Genomic DNA, 19,990 nt, shown 5'->3' with positions numbered 1-19,990 from the left:
TCAGAGAAGCACACATTTTAAGGCCTGGAGCCACCTGCCTGCATTGGCTAATCTTGCAAGAGCTGCTTTACCATTCTCAAATCCTTCTTACCAATCAGTTTGCTTCTTACCACTCAGCACTGTCCCTGACCCTTCTTTCCACCAACACACCCCATTCCCTTCTTCTCCTCCTCATCGCTGTTCTTAGCACCCTGACACAGGCATGGTGTGTGATGTACACCATCCATCTGGTGAAGTTCTTGTAATAGGAACAGCACTTTCTCTTTCCCAGCCTTCTTTCTCAACATCTGTCTACATTAATCGATTTCTACATTCATAAAGGCATTTCTATACAAGTAAAAATCCTTTTTGTAACCCCTTCCATTCCAATAACATACATACATTGAGAGTCTATCAGTCCAAACAGTTTGGCATATAAACAGCAGATTTATAATAGTCGCTTTTAAATTATACATACACTATCAATTATATATAATAATTGGACAATTTCCATGCAAAACTGACGGTTGTATATTTATAGTTAAGACTACATGGAGCTATGCAGCATGTTCACAATGAAAATAGACTGGTTTGCTTTCATTTTGAAAAACTGAAGCCAAAACAAAGTTTCTCCCTTTAATTCTTTTGCTACAAAATAGGGCACTCCCATACATTTCTGCTTTTGGAGGAAAAAATGCTTCTGTCTCTGAAATCGTGCATTTTGATTAATCATACTATGATTAATACAGCATAAACCCAACTATTTCACAGAAGCCCTGAGAGAAATGGCCCAAAATGAGCACTAGTCCATGATCTCTAGATACATATAAATATGCATACACAGACTTATATATACACAAACACACAGATGAGTTGTCAAGATATCAAGATGGGGAGACAGAATGTGTGTACAATGCTGCAGAATGAGGGCATGCTTAATTAAAGGGATAACAGTACACAGAAAAGAACAAGTCTACATGATTGTGACAGTCTGGCCTTCTGATGTGTCTTATATTGGAAAGTATTGCAATATTTGATTTTAGATTTAAGAAACCTGAAAGTTCTTAGAAACACGTGAAGTCGTATCAGAAAAAAAACACTCTATCCTCAAATTCTTTTCAGATCCTCATTTAGCATTCAAAGATAACAATTTCTTGTTTAAAAAATAGAATAATTAAGCAGTGATTGATACTCCTAATACTTATGCCCCTACTTTTGTTTCATTTTAGCTGTTTGCCTCTGTCCACTCTTGGGAACCAGAAGGCACGACACCAAGCCATTTGAAAGCCACGCTGGATGGGCAAGGGCAGGTCGTGCAAAAGGCAGCCGAAGTGCTCTCGCTTCGTAACACACACTAACCCAAACTCCTTCCGACAAAGGAAATCAATACTTCAGTAGGCAACATGCCCCAGCTTGGCACTCAATCTCAAATGAGCAAAAGGCCTCCTCCTGCTTGAACATCACCCCCTGAGCACTGTATCAAGACTCACCTCATTTACTACAAGCATCTGCAGAGGGTATTTTCCCCTCCAGGCCTCCCGCGTCCTTCTTTAACATTTACTGTTAGAGATCAGTAGCCTATACAATTTATCGTACCTGTCAAGGCTAATTTATTCATGCGATCTGGCAGTAATCAAAAGGACCGAGATCGATGTGCCAGCAAACCTTGACATTTATTCATATTCTAAAGTCCCAACTGACCTTGAACTGCAGCTAACTGGAGCTGAACTTGTCAGCACCAATCTGGGGCTCGCTGGGGCTCGCAGATCAATGCCTCTGGGCTAAGGGAACAACGTCAGGGCAACAAATGCTCAGACCACAGACAGAGGGGTAGGGAAGATGACACCACTGACAACACAGCAGTCACAGACCTACCAGTCAATCCAGCACGTGCGTTGGTGCAGCTTGTAACCTGCATGCTCCTGCAGTACAACTGTTCAATGCCACTGAATTTCTGACAAGGAGTAAAAAGGGTGAGGGAAAGGAGTGAAGAAGGAATATGACTTGTGTCTGCCTGCAGCAGCACAAGCACGATACCTGATGTTGTGATGCTGTCCTTGGCAGGCTGCGGCCAGACTGGCCCCATGCGGGGTACTCCTGGTGTGTCAGGGGAGGCAAAGGAAGAGGCAGGGAATAACAAACATTACCTTCCCTCCCTGGGGGGAACAGAGACAGTGGCTGGTGATGCAGCCATAAGGAGCAATGCAGAAGATATATCAGAAACTCTGTAGCCGACTAGGTACCTGACAGCTCAATGTGACAAGGTAACAAGAAAACAGATCTCGTGAGAACTGCTTTGAATGTGCTCAGTACTACTTAGGAACAGGCCTTGGAATTTGCTTACTTCTCTTGAAGCCCTTTACCTTTGTCCTCTCCTCACTCAATCATGTCCTAAAGGAGCAGAAGAATTTGAAGTGCAGTTCTTCTAACACATGCATGTGCTGCAACTTCCAGTAATAATTTCAGGCTTTGAATTCAGGACAATCAAAAGGAAATACAATTAAGCCCATTTAAACCAGTGACTCTCAAACATCCAAAGGGGACACTTAGAGCCTCCTGCCTCAGTTTCCCCTTGGTCAAATGAAAGCATACTTCTTTACCTGCTCCCCCCAAGTGCGCCAGGAGTTACGTGTGTGACACGCTCTGAAGTTACTGAACTGTTTTTCTGCTAATAGGAAGATATTTGTGCAAATGACAAGTTATTAGACATGCAGAGGAAATCTAAGTGGCATTTTAGGTAGAACTATGCAGCTACAGTTTTACTGAAACATGCAAATAGACTATTTTATTACAGTCAAAACACTTGAATACGTAATACACAGCTGCACCTAACACAGATTTCACAGGCGGATTTTGATGCTTCTCTGGGTTCTCCTTGGCTGTATTTCTCCTGCTATAAATTCTGTATGTCATATTAAATACGATTTTTGAGGGAAGTCTGCCTTTTCTAAGCCTAAGATACAAATAGAAATGATGGATACCCCACTCTGTCTTTGCTTTTTCTTTCTTTTAAATAGCTAACACCTTCCCGTTATGTTGGAAGTTACCAAAGGAAGGCAATTGGCACTTTGACCAATGCATTTGCACATGTTATATACACATCTAACCCTGGCAATCCAATCTGGTGTTCATGGAAGAGAAACAATGACATATGAAGATGCAACCATGATTGGTCTGTATGGATCTAGACTAACTGCAGTATGCTACCAACGAAACTACATATGGAGCTCTAAGTTACAATAAATGTGCTAATAAAACATTTCACCCAACCTGCTTCCCTATTTTAACCATGTACGAAACAAAATTTGAGAGAGAATCTTGGAACTTTTTCAGGGAGACTTATGATAGTTTTTTTGAGATATATTATTGGGTTTTGTTTTCTTTTCTTTTCTTTCCTTCCATATGGGAATGACTTCATTTATTCATGCAGAAACAGAGCAGGAGTTCAGCTCCAAAATAATGCTGAAAAAAAGGGCAGAACAGTACGGTTAATGGCTATTATCAAGTTCCCAACTCCTGGCAGCCAGTATGATCTAAAGGTGTCTCACTGTACACATGCTCCAAAACACTGCCATGAAACATGCCCCCAAAGCTTTTAAAGGGCACCGAGTTAAAGGGAACGACGTACCTCTGCAGGATGTGCTTTTAGTTCTGTTGCTATTGTTTGGACAATTGCCCACAGGTGTCCTCCTGCAACATGAGCTAGCAAAATGCTCACTGCCACCAACACCAAAAAGGACAAGACCATAAAACTAAGGCAAGCTTGAGAAAACATTTTAGGGTTTACTTGCACAGGAAGATCAGGTGGCAACAGATGAACAACTCACCTGCTTGCTATTCTGACTCTGTACTAAATGCCCATCATGCCCATGGACACTCACGCCTGTGTATTTTCTGTCTGTGCTAAGGGATCTGTGCCCCATTCCAGCTCCTCCATGCAAGGTCTTATTCCTCTGTGAGCTCTTTGGGGGAGAAGCTGTCTCTCCCTGCCACCTTCCTGCAAGGTGCCCGGCCAACAGTGCCTTTCTGAAACATTAACTGCAAAACAAGTAAGAAGAGCTGGTGCCCCCTCCCTTCAGAGGGCATTTTCTGCCCTCTAGAGATTACAACTGTGCCATTCTCTACTGTTTTGCCCGCTACATGGGTAATGTTATCACGATAATGCCATTAGCAGAGGGCAACTTGAAGAGGAAGGGTAGGAAACAGACTGCTCAAGATCATGCAGCTGGTGAGTAACGCTCAGTATTCCTTGGTATACAACACAGTCACTTTGTCTGGGGGCTCCTCTGCTGTGGATATTCCCATTGCATTACGCAGACCAGTAAAATGAAATTTATAGGAGGCTTGCATTAAAAACTTCTCACTGGTGGCTAAACAGATGCTGCCCTAAACAGAAAATAGCTCATCTCTTTCACACCCAGTGCTAAATTGCCTTTTTTTCTGTGTGTTACACTCGGTGCAGATAATGATACAAGTTTTTGGCACCAAAGGAGGGAACCTCCATTCGACAACGGGTAAATGCATTATTCCTTCCCTGTTCCTGCTCCTCAGCTTAGAGGTATCTGTCACACAGGTCAGCTCAACATGCTTTGCTCTAGTGAGGCAACGCTATTGCAAGGGTTGTTATTAGTCAGTTAGACATTTCTTTAGCAGGCTGCAAAACATACAGTAAAAAATGTTCTATTACCTTCCAAAGTTTTCCAGGCAGAATTAAAAGAAAACAACCTAAATCCCACAACACCTTCCCCCTCCAAACCCACCACTCATCAAAGATCAGCTCTGTTTTCCTCATGCTCACACAGTAAGAACACTTCCACCTGTCAGGGATAAGGATTTACATGCCCCTGTTTGGCATCATAAATAATGGTGACTTCAATTTTCCTACACAGGTAACACCTCAGCGACAGATGGCAAGTTATATATCTCAATGCTTACGATCCATCTCCAGACATTGTGCTCAAGAATGGAAGATCCTGTAAATCTCACCTCTAAGGTACATTTTCCCACATGAAACGGTTTGCCTGGATCTGGGAAAACCCTCCAGCCACACAACCACATACAGGAGCCTTGGCCACAGCCAAGGAAGGCAGTTTGGACTATGGGTCCCACATCCAGAGGCTGCCCCTCCACAACTTACCCAGGCTGCTGGTCTGAGTCATGGAACCCTCACACAGAACACACTTCCTTGCTCTGCAGAAGGACAGACTAAAAGGATTCCTCCTATCCTAAGAGCCCTTTATACCTAGCAGAGGGTCAGATTAAACCTCTCCTCCCCAGAGAAACAAGAACAACCTGGGGAGCTAATCAAAAGGTCAGTTAGCAAATGGGCATCTCCCTGCTCTGGGAACAGCGGGTATCCTGCAACACAAGCATCCTGCAACACAAACGCTTCTGCATTTCATTTTTTGAGTGGAAAAATGATGTTTTCCACAGCACTTTTGTAAGAGTTCTGAAAAAGATGGCTCCAAAAACCTCAAAGTTCACCTTTTGCAGGTGTGCTGGACCCAGCTAAGGACTGCTGGCTGCTCACCTCTGGGTACACAACAGCCCAAACCAGGCTTCTGGTAACCCGCATCAAAATGTAGAGTTCTACAGAACATCTGGAGTTCTAGATGAGCTGTCATTTTGCAACAGAAAACATGTTATAAGAGAAAGTTTCTGACCAGCTGTAGCTCATCTCTAGGCTTCATCATTAGGCAAGTGAAGCCTATTTCAATCTCAATGCCATTAGCACAGTCACCTTCTAAGCCTTTTTCCTCTCTCTCTTCAGTTCTCACTTGTCACTGCAGAGGAACCTGCATCAGATTTAGACTAAACCTGCAGAGAAGTGGCTGAAAAGAAAGCAGCAAAGAGTAAGGAAACATTGTCTTTCCCCAGTTCTTTCACTGTTGATCTCTTTCTGAAATTTCCAGCCTTGTGCTTTTATAATGTCCTACTACATGAAAGAGTTTGTAACATAAAATGTTTCACTCGATGGAGCATGATGTGATATTGAAGCCAAATGGCCAGATGCTCTTTCCTGAGCTATTTCCAATGCTCCCAATTTAGAGTGGTTTTAACAGTGTTCACAAACTCTAGTCCTACACTTTGCTGGCAATTTCATGCTAGAGCACCATCGCACTGTGTTCTGATAAAACCACTGCTTTTCATTCAAGGTTACAGTTATCTTCAATTTAATAAAAATCAAAATATAAAGAAAAAAGGCACACTGTCATTGAAGGAAATTGCAGCCAGGTTGCAGTTGGATTATCACTCCAGAAGCAAGACTGTGTGTCCCATTTAGAGTACAATTAAAGACTATCTAAATGGTCTGGTCAGAGAAAAGCCCAAGCACCCCAACTTAATTGGAATGGGTCAAGTGCCCATTTTCACATCCTTCTCTTTCCTATGTGAAGACCTTTTCCAAGGAAAATCCTCCAGTTTGAATCATGGTTGATGTCACAATGTGAACCCTGGTGCTGGCTGTCACATGGAATTCAGCCTGTCCTCTTCATCTGCTTTTACATGGCTTCCTTGTTTGCTGATAGCAGCGCATCTCTTTGGTTCACTGCATGAAGGCACAAGCGTCAGTTATGGGAGGATGCGACTGCAAAAGCCAGGACCAGAGTAACCAGAGCTGCTAACAGCTTTCTCCAAGCTGTTAGTACAGTTACTGGCACTCACATGCTTTGGCAATGGGGCAGCAGTGATGCACGGTGACTTCAGACACTCCAGGGTTCAGCAGCCTAGGATTTAATGCTTGTGTGAGTGTCCTCACTTACAACTAAGCCTGTCTTCTTTTCCAGACACAAAGCATTGTTGCTATATACAAATGTCAAGCCTAATCTCATCCTGTTTGAATTAATGAAACTCTGCTGGAATTAAAAGACGCTGAACATTTAGACAGGCTGAGGACCTGGCTCATCTTATATGCACACCACCATAGAACAGACTACTCCAATCCCTACTTTGAAGGGGGAAAGGAGCTGTGAATTAATGTAATCCAGGCACCATGAATTCAATCCTTTCATGATTTCTTAATGCTTGACTTTAGAAGCTTAACATTCTTTTACCTTAGAAAACGCCTATCAAAATGTTGAATTAATCTGGAATTGGAAAAGAGGACACTCTTTTACTTACATGGCTTATCTGGCAGGTGAGACCTAGGAAATATATCACAGAGATCTTTGCAGCCTATGATAGGGCAACTGCCAATAACAGAAGATTACATTCTTATAAGGATTTTGCTTAGGCAGGGCAGAGTTCAGTGTATAACTGGTCAGAAACATTTTAATGGCATTTAACTTCATGCTGAAAAGACAGATTTATCACACTCCATTGTGAGCAGGCATGTCCAAGGACAGCGCGCACTACTATTTCACATGCCACCAACTGTGTATTTTGTTAACACCATTTAAATGACTGAACCTCATCAAACTCAACCCCTTTCGTTTAAAACTTCTCATGTGAAACCAAATTAATTTTTACTAAAAATTACAATCAAGATAATATTGAAGGGTTTTGATTTACTGAAATAAGACATTTTGATTCAGCTGTATTTTTGTACCGTTTTCACTTGTATTTTACCACAGCATGTGACAAAAACCCTCTCATTTTGAGAAACTCTCCAGATCGGGGCCCCTACTTACCTCTTAGCTCTAAGGCTGGGAGCCTGGCCTCACAAATCACACAGGGTTAAAAGCATTGTCCAGAACTGAGAATTAAAGTTTGCTATACATAAGCTTTGTGACATTATTATGAGAGCATACCAGCCCAGAATCTGCATTTAAAACACTGACTGCTCAAAGAAATCTAAATCTCCTTAGCTAAAGGTAATAAAATCAGGTCAAGAACTCACTACTCAACAATCTATCATTAGCACTTCTGTTTGGAGAAAATGCAGCTCATCTGGTTTTAAAGTAAAGCTGGGCCATAAAACACAAGTTTGGAGAGTACATGATTTGCTTGCGTATGCAAGTGTTGGGTAACGACTTTCATTTCCTCATTTTGAGATTTCAGTGCATCTGCACCACGAGTTTTTACAGGACACGCTGTATTTCTTGCCCAGCTCAGAGGTGGGACTGCATTTCTATACACACAGCCCATGCCTAAGTTCAGCTAGGCAGCCTGGCCACCACAGCGAGGTAATCACGACAGCAGAGAGCGTGAATGAGCCAAGCTTTTATCCCATCGTCAGGCAGTTCTTTTCGGCCTGATGAACTGTGCCATAACATTGTCAGTTCCCACGACTGGCCAAAGTTACTGTGGACACATCTGCATGAGCCAAAGCCACAACTAACTGCAAGCACTAAGTTGTCACTTGAATTCACCATAGAGACGATTTGTCACACGCGTACCTAGGGACATCTCCAACTGATTACTCTGGCCAGGACCTCTTGAGCAGTAGGTTTAAGATACCTCAAACTGGGTAAGTCAGCAGTTTGTGTGTGTTGGTTTTGTGGTTTGGTTGTGGGGTTTCAAATCCCTGAGTTAACACTCATTCATCAGCTGATGCAGATTCCCTCTTTTGAGGTGTATCACAGTCCTATTAAGAATACAGTAGTACTGCCAGTTGATGCTAGCCATAAAGAGAAAAAGCTTAGCTTTCAGTTGTCAGTGTGGTAATGTATTTTTTATTTAATTTGTTTGGATTCTTAATGGTGGAAGCAGAATTTAATTTGTCCTGGAGCATCCTTTAAAACAAATGGTTGATCACTTCCCACCCACCATTACAGTTGATGGGTACAAAATAAAATGAACAGCAATTCATTCACCTTATCACTGGAGCACCAGAGGAAGAAAGAGATCCTTAGTGCAATGATTAATGACTCGCTATAAAAAGATGCATCGTAAACTGATTGTATTAGGTTAAATCATAAACTAGGCTTTTAATGTTTATATGATCCCTTTCTAAATAACTGTGTTGTAGCTCCCACTAGGAAAGGAACTTTCATGACACTTGCAAACAATGCAATTTCTTACAGGGTCATAATTTGGGACCCTCACTTAAAGGGATCCCTGTATTCATCTCAAGCATTGCTTCAATTTCTTTAACTATTGGGTATCTCTCTGTTCTACAGGTCAAAAGACCATCTGATGTCCAGGAGCAGCAAAGATGAACATGATCTATTCTGAGTTTAGGGTGTCTTCTTCAGGCACAGACACATCCCACAGCTTTGCTGCAGGAGGAAGGACCATTGCTTTTCTTTCTCTCTGCCTACAGGTTGGGAGGTGAACCACAGCTGGAATGAAACCAGGATACAAGGAGGCAGAGCAGCAGTGTGGTGCCTGCCTGAATGCAGTTAAGAAGCCAAGTTGCCTGTGCTTGTGAAGGGCACCCCATCCACAGAGGAGTCAGCCACGATTTGACTTCATAAATTCCTGGCCAAAATCACCTTTTAGGTGCTCACAGACAATTCCCATCAACTTCAGTAGCTGGTTGGTGAACACACAGAGAATAGCACCATTTGTCCACAACAGAACACAGTCCTGTATTTAGCCATCTTTCACTGAAACTGTCATCTTTGAAAGACACAGTACAAGATGACATTAGGTAAGTGTCCATCTATTCCTCACTACCACAAGCCTGCAATCATGTCCATCTCCCTTTCATTTCCCAGAACAGCTGATGCTTTTCTCAACCAAACCAGAATCTCCTGAGCTTGGCAAATAGACACTGGCTTCACTGCAAAGCTACTCCACTGGGAGAATGTCACAGCTCTAACCAATATGAAAGTTACTCATAAAATAACATGAGTTAAAAAAGAGCAGTAGAGCCCTAAGCATTTTCCAGAGATGTGGTAGCTCCATCAGTTTATGCACTGCTTTGTCAACACAGAAAATCACTCAGGCTAATTATTTAAGTATTTCCATCTATGGAATTTAGAATACGGAAAAGCCAACAGTGAATACCCAAGATGATGCTATTTTAATAAACAATAGTTTTAAGGGGGATTAGCTGTGTTATCAAACAGTATCCTCCCAAATCAGCTCATCAGTTTCACCAACTCTCCCTGTTTCACTTTATTAAAACAATTTAAATGAAGGTTCATTAAATGCAATGTAATATCATTCAGACACTCCAAACCTAATTCCTTTTCTTTTAGTAGTAACATGATAATAGTTTGCAAAAAAATTTCAAGGATTATTGTCACAGCTATTTTAAAGAGGAGCTGTTTTCAAACAGTGCCACCACTTCCCCACATTTTACTATTTCTTATTATATTATTCCTTGGTCTTTATCCATTCATGCATTTATTCCTTCCCTTTTCTGTGTTTCACTGCTCCACACAAGCAGAATCACACATGGGCACCAGCATCCCTCTGTGCATGTGTAGGGATACGCCAAATATCTCTGCATGGGTCAGAGCAGCCAGGCCTTGGGAAATGAGGGATTTTTTGTGACTTACTTTGAGATTCTGGAGTTAAAAAATTCACAGTGATTTTATAAATATCCTACAGAGAATGGAGAAGGTTCCTGTGCATTTTCACACTGTTAGTTTCTGACAGCTCTGAAAGACACACAGGAGGGGACCATGCATAGGACTTGCAAATTAGGAGGTAGACACTGTGTATTACTTACCCTGCTAGATCCAGGCTGAAAACAGAGTAACAGATCCATGCTACGGACATACAGCTTATTTCAGAATGAACTCACTCATAATCCCGTACTTACATAAAGCCTTTTAACAGCATGGTTAATTATGCTTTATAAGGCAAAACCCCCAAATACTGCCACTGCCCCACAGCAGAAAAACCCTACAAAGGATGAGAGCTGGTTTTTCGATCCCAGGTTTCTGCAGACTTTAACAGGTTCCCTACCCCTGAAATCCTGCCCTCAATCAGTTCAAATCCTTGTCTCTTCGAACAAGTGCCATTTCATAATCCTATTAAAACCTTTGCCTCTGTTTACCAGGAGCCCTAATTGTACTCAGCAAGTTCTTCTCGCCTAAGGAAGAGCGACAGCTTTCAGATTTCTTAGGAGGCTTATTCATCAGCTACGCCAGAGTTTTGCCAGAGTGTTCAATCTATTCTGGGAGCAGCCATGTGGAAAAAGTTTCAAACAGCTCAAAGCCCTGCACAATGATAAAGGAAAGCTCACACAATCCTGGTAATAGCCTGACCCTCTTAAGGAAAATTGGATGATTTGTGGTAGCAGTTTTTCTGTCCCCTATGTGAATTCTGCACCTTAAACTGTAAGCAGTGTATTCACACAGTCCCATTACAAACCCTATCCCTCTTGCGATGCTGGAATAATAAATACACACCCATATGTGAAAATAAACTCTTGCTGCAATGACCTTCTTCCTCAGCCCACTGGTGTGAAGGAGTTTGTAGCAATTTTAGAAGAAAAGAGTCAGATAAAGAATGGACTAATTTGATGTTCAGTGTTTCACCATGAGCAGAATATATGCTTTAATGAGCACATTACATGCACCAGGGACGTGTTACTGTGAAGCAGGGAATAAAGAGTAAGGGAAAAATAATTAAACAGTCAGCTTTATAATGAGGAAACTGTGTTCATGCAACATTAAGTGATCTCATTTCAAGTGCTAAGCAAAGACATGTTCCTTGGACTTCAGAAGGACTTGCTGGCAAGTACCACCTTAAAAACAAGGGCAAAGGATCACAAGTATCAAACCTCCTAGAAGTCCAGAAGCACAGGGTGGATTCATGCTGTCTCAAAGTCACTGGTCCATACTTTACACTTACCTACCTGACAGGACTGAATACCTGTAACTCCTTAATTCTGTAAGGAGGAGCCTGAAAGCTTTAAAACACCACAGCATTCATCATGCATGCTATGTAGAACATTAGAACTGACTCCTACCAGCCTGGCCTTAGTTTTCAGTTGGTACTGCATCTGCAAGACCACAAATATCAGTTCTCTCAAGGCCAGTAAGGCCAGGAATATTCATTTACTGGGACCGTCAGTACCAGATAGCGTTGCAGTATCAGTTACTTTAGTGTAACTAAACAGTTTATTCTGATGGGCCACAGCTCCCTGTCTTTATTTGCAAATAGACATGGCACAAAGTCTCTTCTTTGTTACTCACCCTCATGCCTAATTCAATGTTTTCTCCTCCATAGACCTCCATACCAGGGTCAAGCAAGCCAATCTCACCAAAATACTCTCGGTCCACTACAAACGAGCATCCAATCATGGCTGGTGTCCTGCATGGAGAGATTACAGCAAGAAATTAGGTTGCTTATTAGCTACCACAGAACCCACCTCATAACAAACGTACACAGGCAGAACAGTTCTTAGCCTTTGAGCTTACATTTTACACATATCTATTAGTGTGCAATTACATTCCACTTCATCCCCCAATGGACAGAGGACCTTGTGGGACCAGAGCCAACTTAAACAACTAGCACAGTGTCATGCACACTTGGACCAGCTGCCTGTGAGGCAAACATAAGATGCAAAGTGAAGTTCTCTGGGCATGTAAGTGAAGCATCAGGCTGCTTTTCCTTTATTTTATAGGCACAACCTCTGTGCTGCAGCTAAAGTTCACCAGCACACAGAGTAGCACAAGAACGAGACAACACTTCAAGATTAGCACACAAGAAAACCCCATGAGCTTTGTCAGAAATGAGAAGTCCCTGTACCCACATACTAAAAGTAAGCGCATGTCAAGAGCCATAGATCAATCATGGTATGAGGTCCAGCAAGGGACTCCTGGAGTCAACTCTGGCAGATAAATTTCAGCCTTTGTGAGGCTGTTCCATGATTAACATTTCTGTCTTTGCTGAGGTCAGCCTTCAGAAAAGGAAGAATTTTCAGATGAAGAGAATCTGCCCCCAGTACAACTGGGTGATTTCACATAAATCATTTCCCTTCTCTGAGCATCAGTTTCTGTATGCTTAAAACTATGGTTCTGCTCTCCTTTACAAAGCAATCTGAAACCTGTCACAGAGTGTGACATGAGCAGCACTACATGACAATGGACTTTGAGATCATTTACTATAGGAACACAAGCATTATTTCAATGCAATACAAGCTAGTGACATCTGCAGTTTTCATGTGCCCACACATTCTCTGTATCTCCGGTTTGGTCACAACACCTGCATCTTCAAAATTCAAGATAGGAACTAGATTTTCCTACCATAGCCCCCAGTCAAGAAATACAATTAACTAACTTCAAGGTGGAAAACCAAACAAGAGCCTGCAGCTCCATGTTCGACTTAAAGGTTGCATAGTGCCTACTGCAAGATTATGGGTAGCTATCCTGCAGACACATCTATGGGATGTACCAAGGCCCTGGAGGCAGGAACCCCATTTTAGCAGGATCCTGACAGGCCAGACTGCTGAATCAGGGAAATTGTAGTGTCATTTGAGAAACGGAACCCTTCTGGAGCTGTCATAAAAGAAAATTGTGCTCCCTCTTGCATTGAAAGGGAGGTGATTTTTAGGCCATCTGGCAGATGCAACATCATTCCTAACGGTGCTATTGTAAAAAGACATCAGGAACAATCAAGTTTATACCTATTTTCTAGTAGAATACAGAATGCTCGATCTATGGCCCAAGCTTATATATATACACCATGAAAAGGCCCTAAGGAAACAAAGATGATGGAAAAGGTCTAAAACCTATTCTAAGAAGTCTCCTTTGTAATGCACTAGCGTTATACTGTCACTATCAAGTCTCTTTTGTCCCAGATACCTGCCTGTTTCTTCAATTCGTACAGAAAGCCATTCGCAAGGTGTTTGCCCACGACATCTGAGAAACATATTTATGAGGCAGTTTCATACACATGTGAAAAACTGCCCTGGCTGAGAAAATGAACACATTTTTTACCCATGGATCCCCCCGGCAGCAGCAGGTGGTTGCTGGAATGATGTTATCACACCAGGTCCTTTCTCTCATCAGCAGCTCACCATTTCTACAGGAGGAGGTTAAAAAGGTTTTGAAAATAACCAGCCAAGATATGGTCACAGAAAACAATTCTTTGCCCCTGGGCCTAAAGCACAACCCAGCATTGCAGAACACAGCCCAACCTAGGGCAGGAACTGTTTGGCACCCTTGAAAAGATTCATTTGCTGAAGTACTTACCTGTAACGGGCTCTGCTGTGGCACTCACATTACTGGTACTGCTTCAGCATCTCCCTTTCTCAGTATGAAAGCCATTGCAATCACTCACAAGCCTATGCTGCGGTGCACACTACCCCTCTCATGTTTTCGCTGCATAATTGAAAAAGGCAGTTGTTGATAGAAGCACATTTGATTGGCACTGTTCCTGACAAAGAAGCTGAAATACCTTGACAAACTCTCACGTTCCCCCCTTATAGAGTGAGATACATTCCCTGGATCATAAGCTGAGGGGACACAATTCAATGGCAGTTACAAAGGCAAGCATCTGATGTTACAGATGACTTTGGACTCAAGTGGGTCTCTCAGCCAAACCCCTGCACCCATTCAGTCAAAAAGGCTGGAGGAAACTGAGGCTACATGTCACAAACCCTACAAAGACACTGCAGCAGGGTCACCACCACTTCCATCTTCCGTTGATGCATACATTTATAAATCAGGATCTTTACAGGATGGACGGCATTTAAAGATTTGAGTTATTTGGTAAAATGCATCTTCCTGCTTACAGTTCCTAGGCCATACCTGAAGACAGACTTGCCTAAAAAGGCTGAGAGCTCAGCACCAGACATATCCAACATGGATCCCACTGTAACATCCTCCATCACTGAGAACTGTATTTTAGTCTACCAAGAAATAAATTTGGTATAAAAACTGAAGTAAAAGAAGGACATGGCCAAGGAAAGGGAATTCAGTGGCTGTGAAATAAAACAAGTCTCTGAGGGAATATTTAGGTATTTCTTAAGTGTCAACCATGGTAAAAAAAGGGGGTGCGAGGGGGAGAAACACAGGACACTTTTCATTTTCCTGCTGATGTATTTAAAGCTAAACACAGGCTTCACTAGATGAAGGCCTGAGCATCACTGCTTTGCAAAACTGAGCTGCTAGCTTGGGCTTTCCAGGCCCTCCCTCCCCAAACCCTCTGGAGGCAGCTCCTTACAGCAGTAGGATGCTCCCATGAGGACGTCTCTCTTTCCTTCCTAATGAGGAACGGTACAGCCAGGCTTTTCAGACTGCTCTCAGGTGCTGAAATCTCCCTCTGGGGGATGGATTTTTGCAGCTGTCGGCTCTGACCATTAAAACACTGACTTGTTAATTGAATGGGGGTGGGAAATAGATTTTAGATGTAACTGCATAATCATCACTCACAGTGGAATGCCACCAACGACTGCCTTTGCGTCTCCCTCTCTCTCTTCTAGCTGTTATTTCTTCTCATTAGACATATTCAAACACAGGCTCCACAAGCCTTCATGGCTTATTCAGAAGAAAATGAAATGTTTTTAGGAATGAGCAACAATAGCAGTGCAATGGCAGAAGGAACCACATCAGAACTTGCCACTGTCACTGCCTTTTGCTACCTGAGTTTGGCTGCCTGCTGCCACTGCTCTGCACAGCAGCACGGCTGCGACCCCAGCAGCTGAACTGAGATGCCTATGGCTCTGCCCTGGCCACATCCTGATGTGATGGAAGAACCTGCCTATGATGCACAGTGCTGAGTTTTCTGCATACCAGATGTTCAACGCTTCCATCAGGCTCAACCAGAGTTTTGGACACGCAGTCATCAAGCCCACGCCCCTAACATCCCTGTGCTTTGAGTGACCCAGCTGTAAGTCAAGTGTAATGTGATTGCACAGCCCAGTGAGCTGGTAACAGCGCTGTGAGCTGGTGGACCCTGACTATTCCCCGCTGTCATTCAGTGAGTCACCTCCCTCTGCCTCCTTTCTCCATCTGTGAAGCACACATAATAATACTGGCTAAAGTCTGGAAACTGCTTCAGCAGTTTAAAAGGTAAAGATACACTTCTAAGAGCACTTCAAGCATATAGGGGGATACTTCTGTACTGGACTACAGTGTTACATTTACCTACTACAAACACTTAAAAATCACCCCTGCTCCCTAAAAAGCATGAGACCCTCACTTGTTGTCATCACTGGGTTTTCCAGGACCTGAAGAACTTCAGTTATCTACCACTTTCAGTACAGCTCAGCAAAGCCTTCCCTTGAAAGTTAGACATGGATATATGAGCAAAAGCAACTAGGTTAGTATGTCTTAAGCTCTGCTCAATAGCCATAGGGCAGCAAATGAGAAGGTGTGTGCCTCAGCACTTCACAGTTTCAGAGCAGAATGTATTAACCTAACCCGCACTTACTTTATGTAAAAGGACCTTCTCCCTTAACTAATGCACTTTCTAATGAAACAGTGACATTTTTAGAGGAAGGTATCACAAAACAGTAATTAGAGGTGTACTGTTCTTTACCAGAACCTCAAAGGCGTTGGGAAACTTGACTGACCTGTGGAATACTCTTTGACACAACTGAGGATGCTAGAAGCATTAATTATAACCAACAGCAGCACTCAAAGGATAATGTGTGAAAGACAGCACATATTTTTTTGCAGCTAAAACCTTAAAATGCAGCATAGAATAGTACTGATTCTGCAGTGGAGGAAGATACAGCATAGTCAAGTTGTGGAAATGACCTGACGGGATCGCTGTAAGCAGGGGAGAGCCATTGCTCTGGGTAATACCTGGGGAAATGGAGAAAGCTTCATGATGGTACACACTCCCAGCTGCTGCAGCAGGTACAGGAAGGTGGCTATGAGGGAAGAGAGGCAGCCTATGGAAGAGGGCAGTGCCTGCTATGGGATGGGTGCCAGAAACAGAAGACATCATGGCCAAAAATGAAAGCCTCTTGCTATAGGCCTGTGTCCCAACTGTTTCATTTTAGGAAGATCTCCAGGAACACAGCTTTGTCTGCAGAACTCCAGCAGGCTTTGGCAGAACTCCGACACTCACTTCCATAGAGAGGTGCATTCCCCTCCTTTACAGACAACTGAGGGATGTTGTCTGGGGGCTTCATCAAGAGCAAGTGAAGAAGAAATGGATGAGCACCAGACTGACATAATGCACATGATATGGTAAAGTTTGCCTCTCCCCTTCACATCTTTCTCCCTCTGCCTTAAGGTCAATGTGCCTGTAATCATGTCACATTTGAAAGAGTTTTCAGAGCATACAACAAGTCCAGTTTCCAGGATAACGGCTGCATCACCATCGCTACACAGACCAGCATGGGGCCTGACTGGCCCATGAGGAAGGCATGCACACTCCAAGCTGAAGCAGGCAGCACAAACCATCTCACTGAGGGCACATCAGGTGCTAATTTATACCCATGAGCAAGACACGTGTGCTTTCTGGAGCGCCTGATCCAGTGTGTGTACATACACATTCCTACTGGTAGCCAGCTATGGCATATTAAAGCAGTAAGTGAGAACATATGAAACAATGAAATGTACCACTGCTGCTATAGGAAGATAAACTGGAAAGATGTGCAGTGCTTGGCTGAGTGAGGCTGACTGAGGTCTCTAATGTTACTGGCTGCTGATCAAGAAATCAAAACACAGGGCAGCCCATCATAACCATGGCAGGTGAAGGAAGATGAACCACAGCCAGAGCTCAGGATTCCAGAAACCTTCCTTGCTGTCTCAACAGCCAGTAGCATCTTCTCAATAAAGAAAAAAACCCAGCTTGTTTCAATGCATAGTCAAATTCATTAGAAACCCTCTGAAACAGGAATCCTTTCTTACACAGTTTGTTGCCAGATGATAAGGACGGATTTGGGCACTGTGTTCTCAGGAACACAAATGGAAAATGATGTGATGAACACAGTGTGTCAAAATAACAATCCTCATTTAAATCTTCACATTAGAGACATCTTACATCTCAAATGTCAAACATGAAAATGATTGCCTGCAGAAGGCAACTCAGGGAACATCAATTGTTCTGAATTTCAGAGTATTAATGTGGGAAGAAAATAAGAACTGACTTTAAACAGCATCAGAAATCCTTACCAAATCTGACACTTTGTTCTTGCTATTTTTTTCACCTTTGTTTGCACTTCAAGGCCACATCCCCTCTGTCACTTGGACCACAACAGCTGATGTGACATTTTATGGTGTGCATTTGACACGACTGCTTATAGGGTGCCCCACTGACTGGAAGGACAGTTCCTGCTCCTTCCCAGCAAGGCTCTGAGTAGGATCACACCACTGTTAGTGTTCAAGCAAGCAGAGGATCAGGCTTTAAACAGAAAACATCTGAGACAAGGAGTAAGCATATCTGTTGTGTAATCCCAGCATAAAACACGGATCGGACTCTAGTTTCTAAAAGTCTTACCCAACTCTGCAGATCGATGACATTGATACAATGCAAACATCAGAAATGCCAGGGCTCTGATCCACACTGATAGGAGGGTAAGCTTTTTTTTTTTACACTGAAAATCTTTAATCCCTTTGGCGATCTGGGAGGAAGTATTCAGCTACACCACCACCAAAACCATTCATGGGGTTACTAGTTATTAGCTTTTTCTTCTACAAAACACAGAGAGACAGAAAACAAACCCACTACTTGCTGGAGACAAAGGAAGCCTTAAGAGGGACAGTGTACCAAGGACTAAATGAACTTGCAGTTTTCATGCTGATGAATGGCCCTGCAATCTTACGAACATACTGAACAGACACACTGAACAAACACCCTCGGTGTGGACCAGTCTGCATGCCTGGCAAACTAGATTGACACAGACTAGTCAAGGCTGCAGTTCATGGTTTGGAAAGCTGGTTATGAAACCAAGATGTGTGCCAAAACAGAGATTTTTGAAAAGGTTCTCTTACTAGTCTGAATTCCCCTTCTTTTTGAAAGTATACGTTAAATTTTCTACAGCTACTAAGTTCCCATCATGGATGCTTTCAAATCTATATTTCAAGTACAGATTTCCTGAACCTTTTCATCAACAATACTCACAAGTTCGCTCTTTCCATTACCATAACTACATTGGCATATCACTTAAAAGCCACAGAATTGCACTGTATTTCTATAGGCAGGCATAACAAGACAGCACAGCCAAAGGCTCTAGCAAACCTACCCAGATGCTACTGCTTTGGAGGCCCATCAGAAGTCAGTGCAGTGTGGCTATGAAGTGGATACTTTGCTCTCCCAGATTGCTGCCTTCAAAGCACATGTTCCCAGGGAGACAAGTGCTCATGGTTCAACGTTGGTGTCTCTGCATTTCAGGGCATGTAATTCATAATTTGCAGGAGAGACACTTATGCAATCATAGCATCTCAGTGCTCCTGATATTTGCCAGCAAGGGTTGGGCACTCTCCTCCTTGTGCTGCTTGTTTCATCTGTCTCTGAGCAGTTTATGCACTGTTTAATTGAAGGGTTTCTTCACTTGGGTTCAGAATAAAATTGCTGCTCTCAGGAGCCAGCTACTTATGTGCATCAGATTTTAACATCACTCACTGCTTAAGTGTGGACCTTATTCACGCCTGTGTCAGCCCAACTCGGTGCCAGTACAACTCCAGCAAGAGCTTGAACATAAACCTGAGAAAGCCCATGGTTAATCAGGCCCTGTATTGCTGAATAAAACCTGTTATCCCATTACAGGGATGACATTCCTTATTCTCTATTAAAAAGGTCTGTAGTTCTATTTCCAGAAGTGTTTTGCAGATGCAGCTTCCATACTTCAGGGAATGCTTGAGCTACCAGCACTGAAAATCATGTCTAAGAACTTGCTGAGGTTAACCTCTTAGTTCAGTTTTATCCGATATGTGATCATTGTCTCCAGAACAGAAGATACTCAAATACTAGAACAACTCATATGGGAAATGATGCAGTGATTTCACGTATAAACTGGAAGTTGTGAAGTGCGCAAAACTTTTCAGGAACAGAAGACTAAACCCCTGATTTCAGGAATAAAAGCTTTGGCTTTTATTTTTCTTTCATCAATAAACTGCTTCTCAGGGCTGAGTGAAATAGATACAAAACAATGGGAGGAGACCAGGGCACGCTATCCAGGAAAACTGATTGTCTAATTAATTACTTTCCTGCTTACTGAAGTTTCAAGCTGAGCAAAGGGTCAGTGATGAAGGACTGTGCTGTCCTGTAA

The 19,990-nt window shown here is 42.8% G+C and overlaps 1 protein-coding gene and 1 long non-coding RNA gene across 8 annotated transcripts in view; one reads left to right on the top strand and one right to left on the bottom strand.

Moving 5' to 3' along the window:
- The window catches only part of GALNT9 (polypeptide N-acetylgalactosaminyltransferase 9), a 225,748-nt gene that overhangs the window by 52,581 nt on the left and 153,177 nt on the right, over positions 1 to 19,990 (bottom strand). For 5 of the 6 annotated variants that reach the window (XM_057414838.1, XM_057414840.1, XM_057414839.1 and 2 more), the window contains one exon: positions 12,015 to 12,132. In XM_057414838.1, the coding sequence (XP_057270821.1) occupies positions 12,015 to 12,132 (118 nt within the window). Of the gene's footprint in view, positions 1 to 5,116; positions 5,161 to 12,014; positions 12,133 to 19,990 lie in introns of those variants that run through there. The other variant, XM_057414843.1, reaches the window with a different exon arrangement.
- On the top strand, positions 7,725 to 9,510 carry LOC130602210 (uncharacterized). Of its 2 annotated transcripts, none has more exons than XR_008972847.1 (2): positions 7,725 to 7,790; positions 9,182 to 9,510. It is a non-coding gene; the product is annotated as an uncharacterized LOC130602210 (long non-coding RNA). The 2 variants fall into 2 exon arrangements; XR_008972846.1 differs by lacking the exon at positions 7,725 to 7,790 and adding an exon at positions 8,279 to 8,386.

The sequence above is a fragment of the Pezoporus wallicus genome, unplaced genomic scaffold (assembly GCF_028554395.1).
Source record: "Pezoporus wallicus isolate ANWC-B61680 ecotype Strahan unplaced genomic scaffold, APGP_CSIRO_Pwel_v1 contig_8047, whole genome shotgun sequence".
Lineage (NCBI taxonomy): Eukaryota > Metazoa > Chordata > Aves > Psittaciformes > Psittacidae > Pezoporus > Pezoporus wallicus.
The sequence above is the reverse complement of the archived record's forward strand: the minus strand, read 5'-3'. Positions and strand labels throughout refer to the sequence as shown.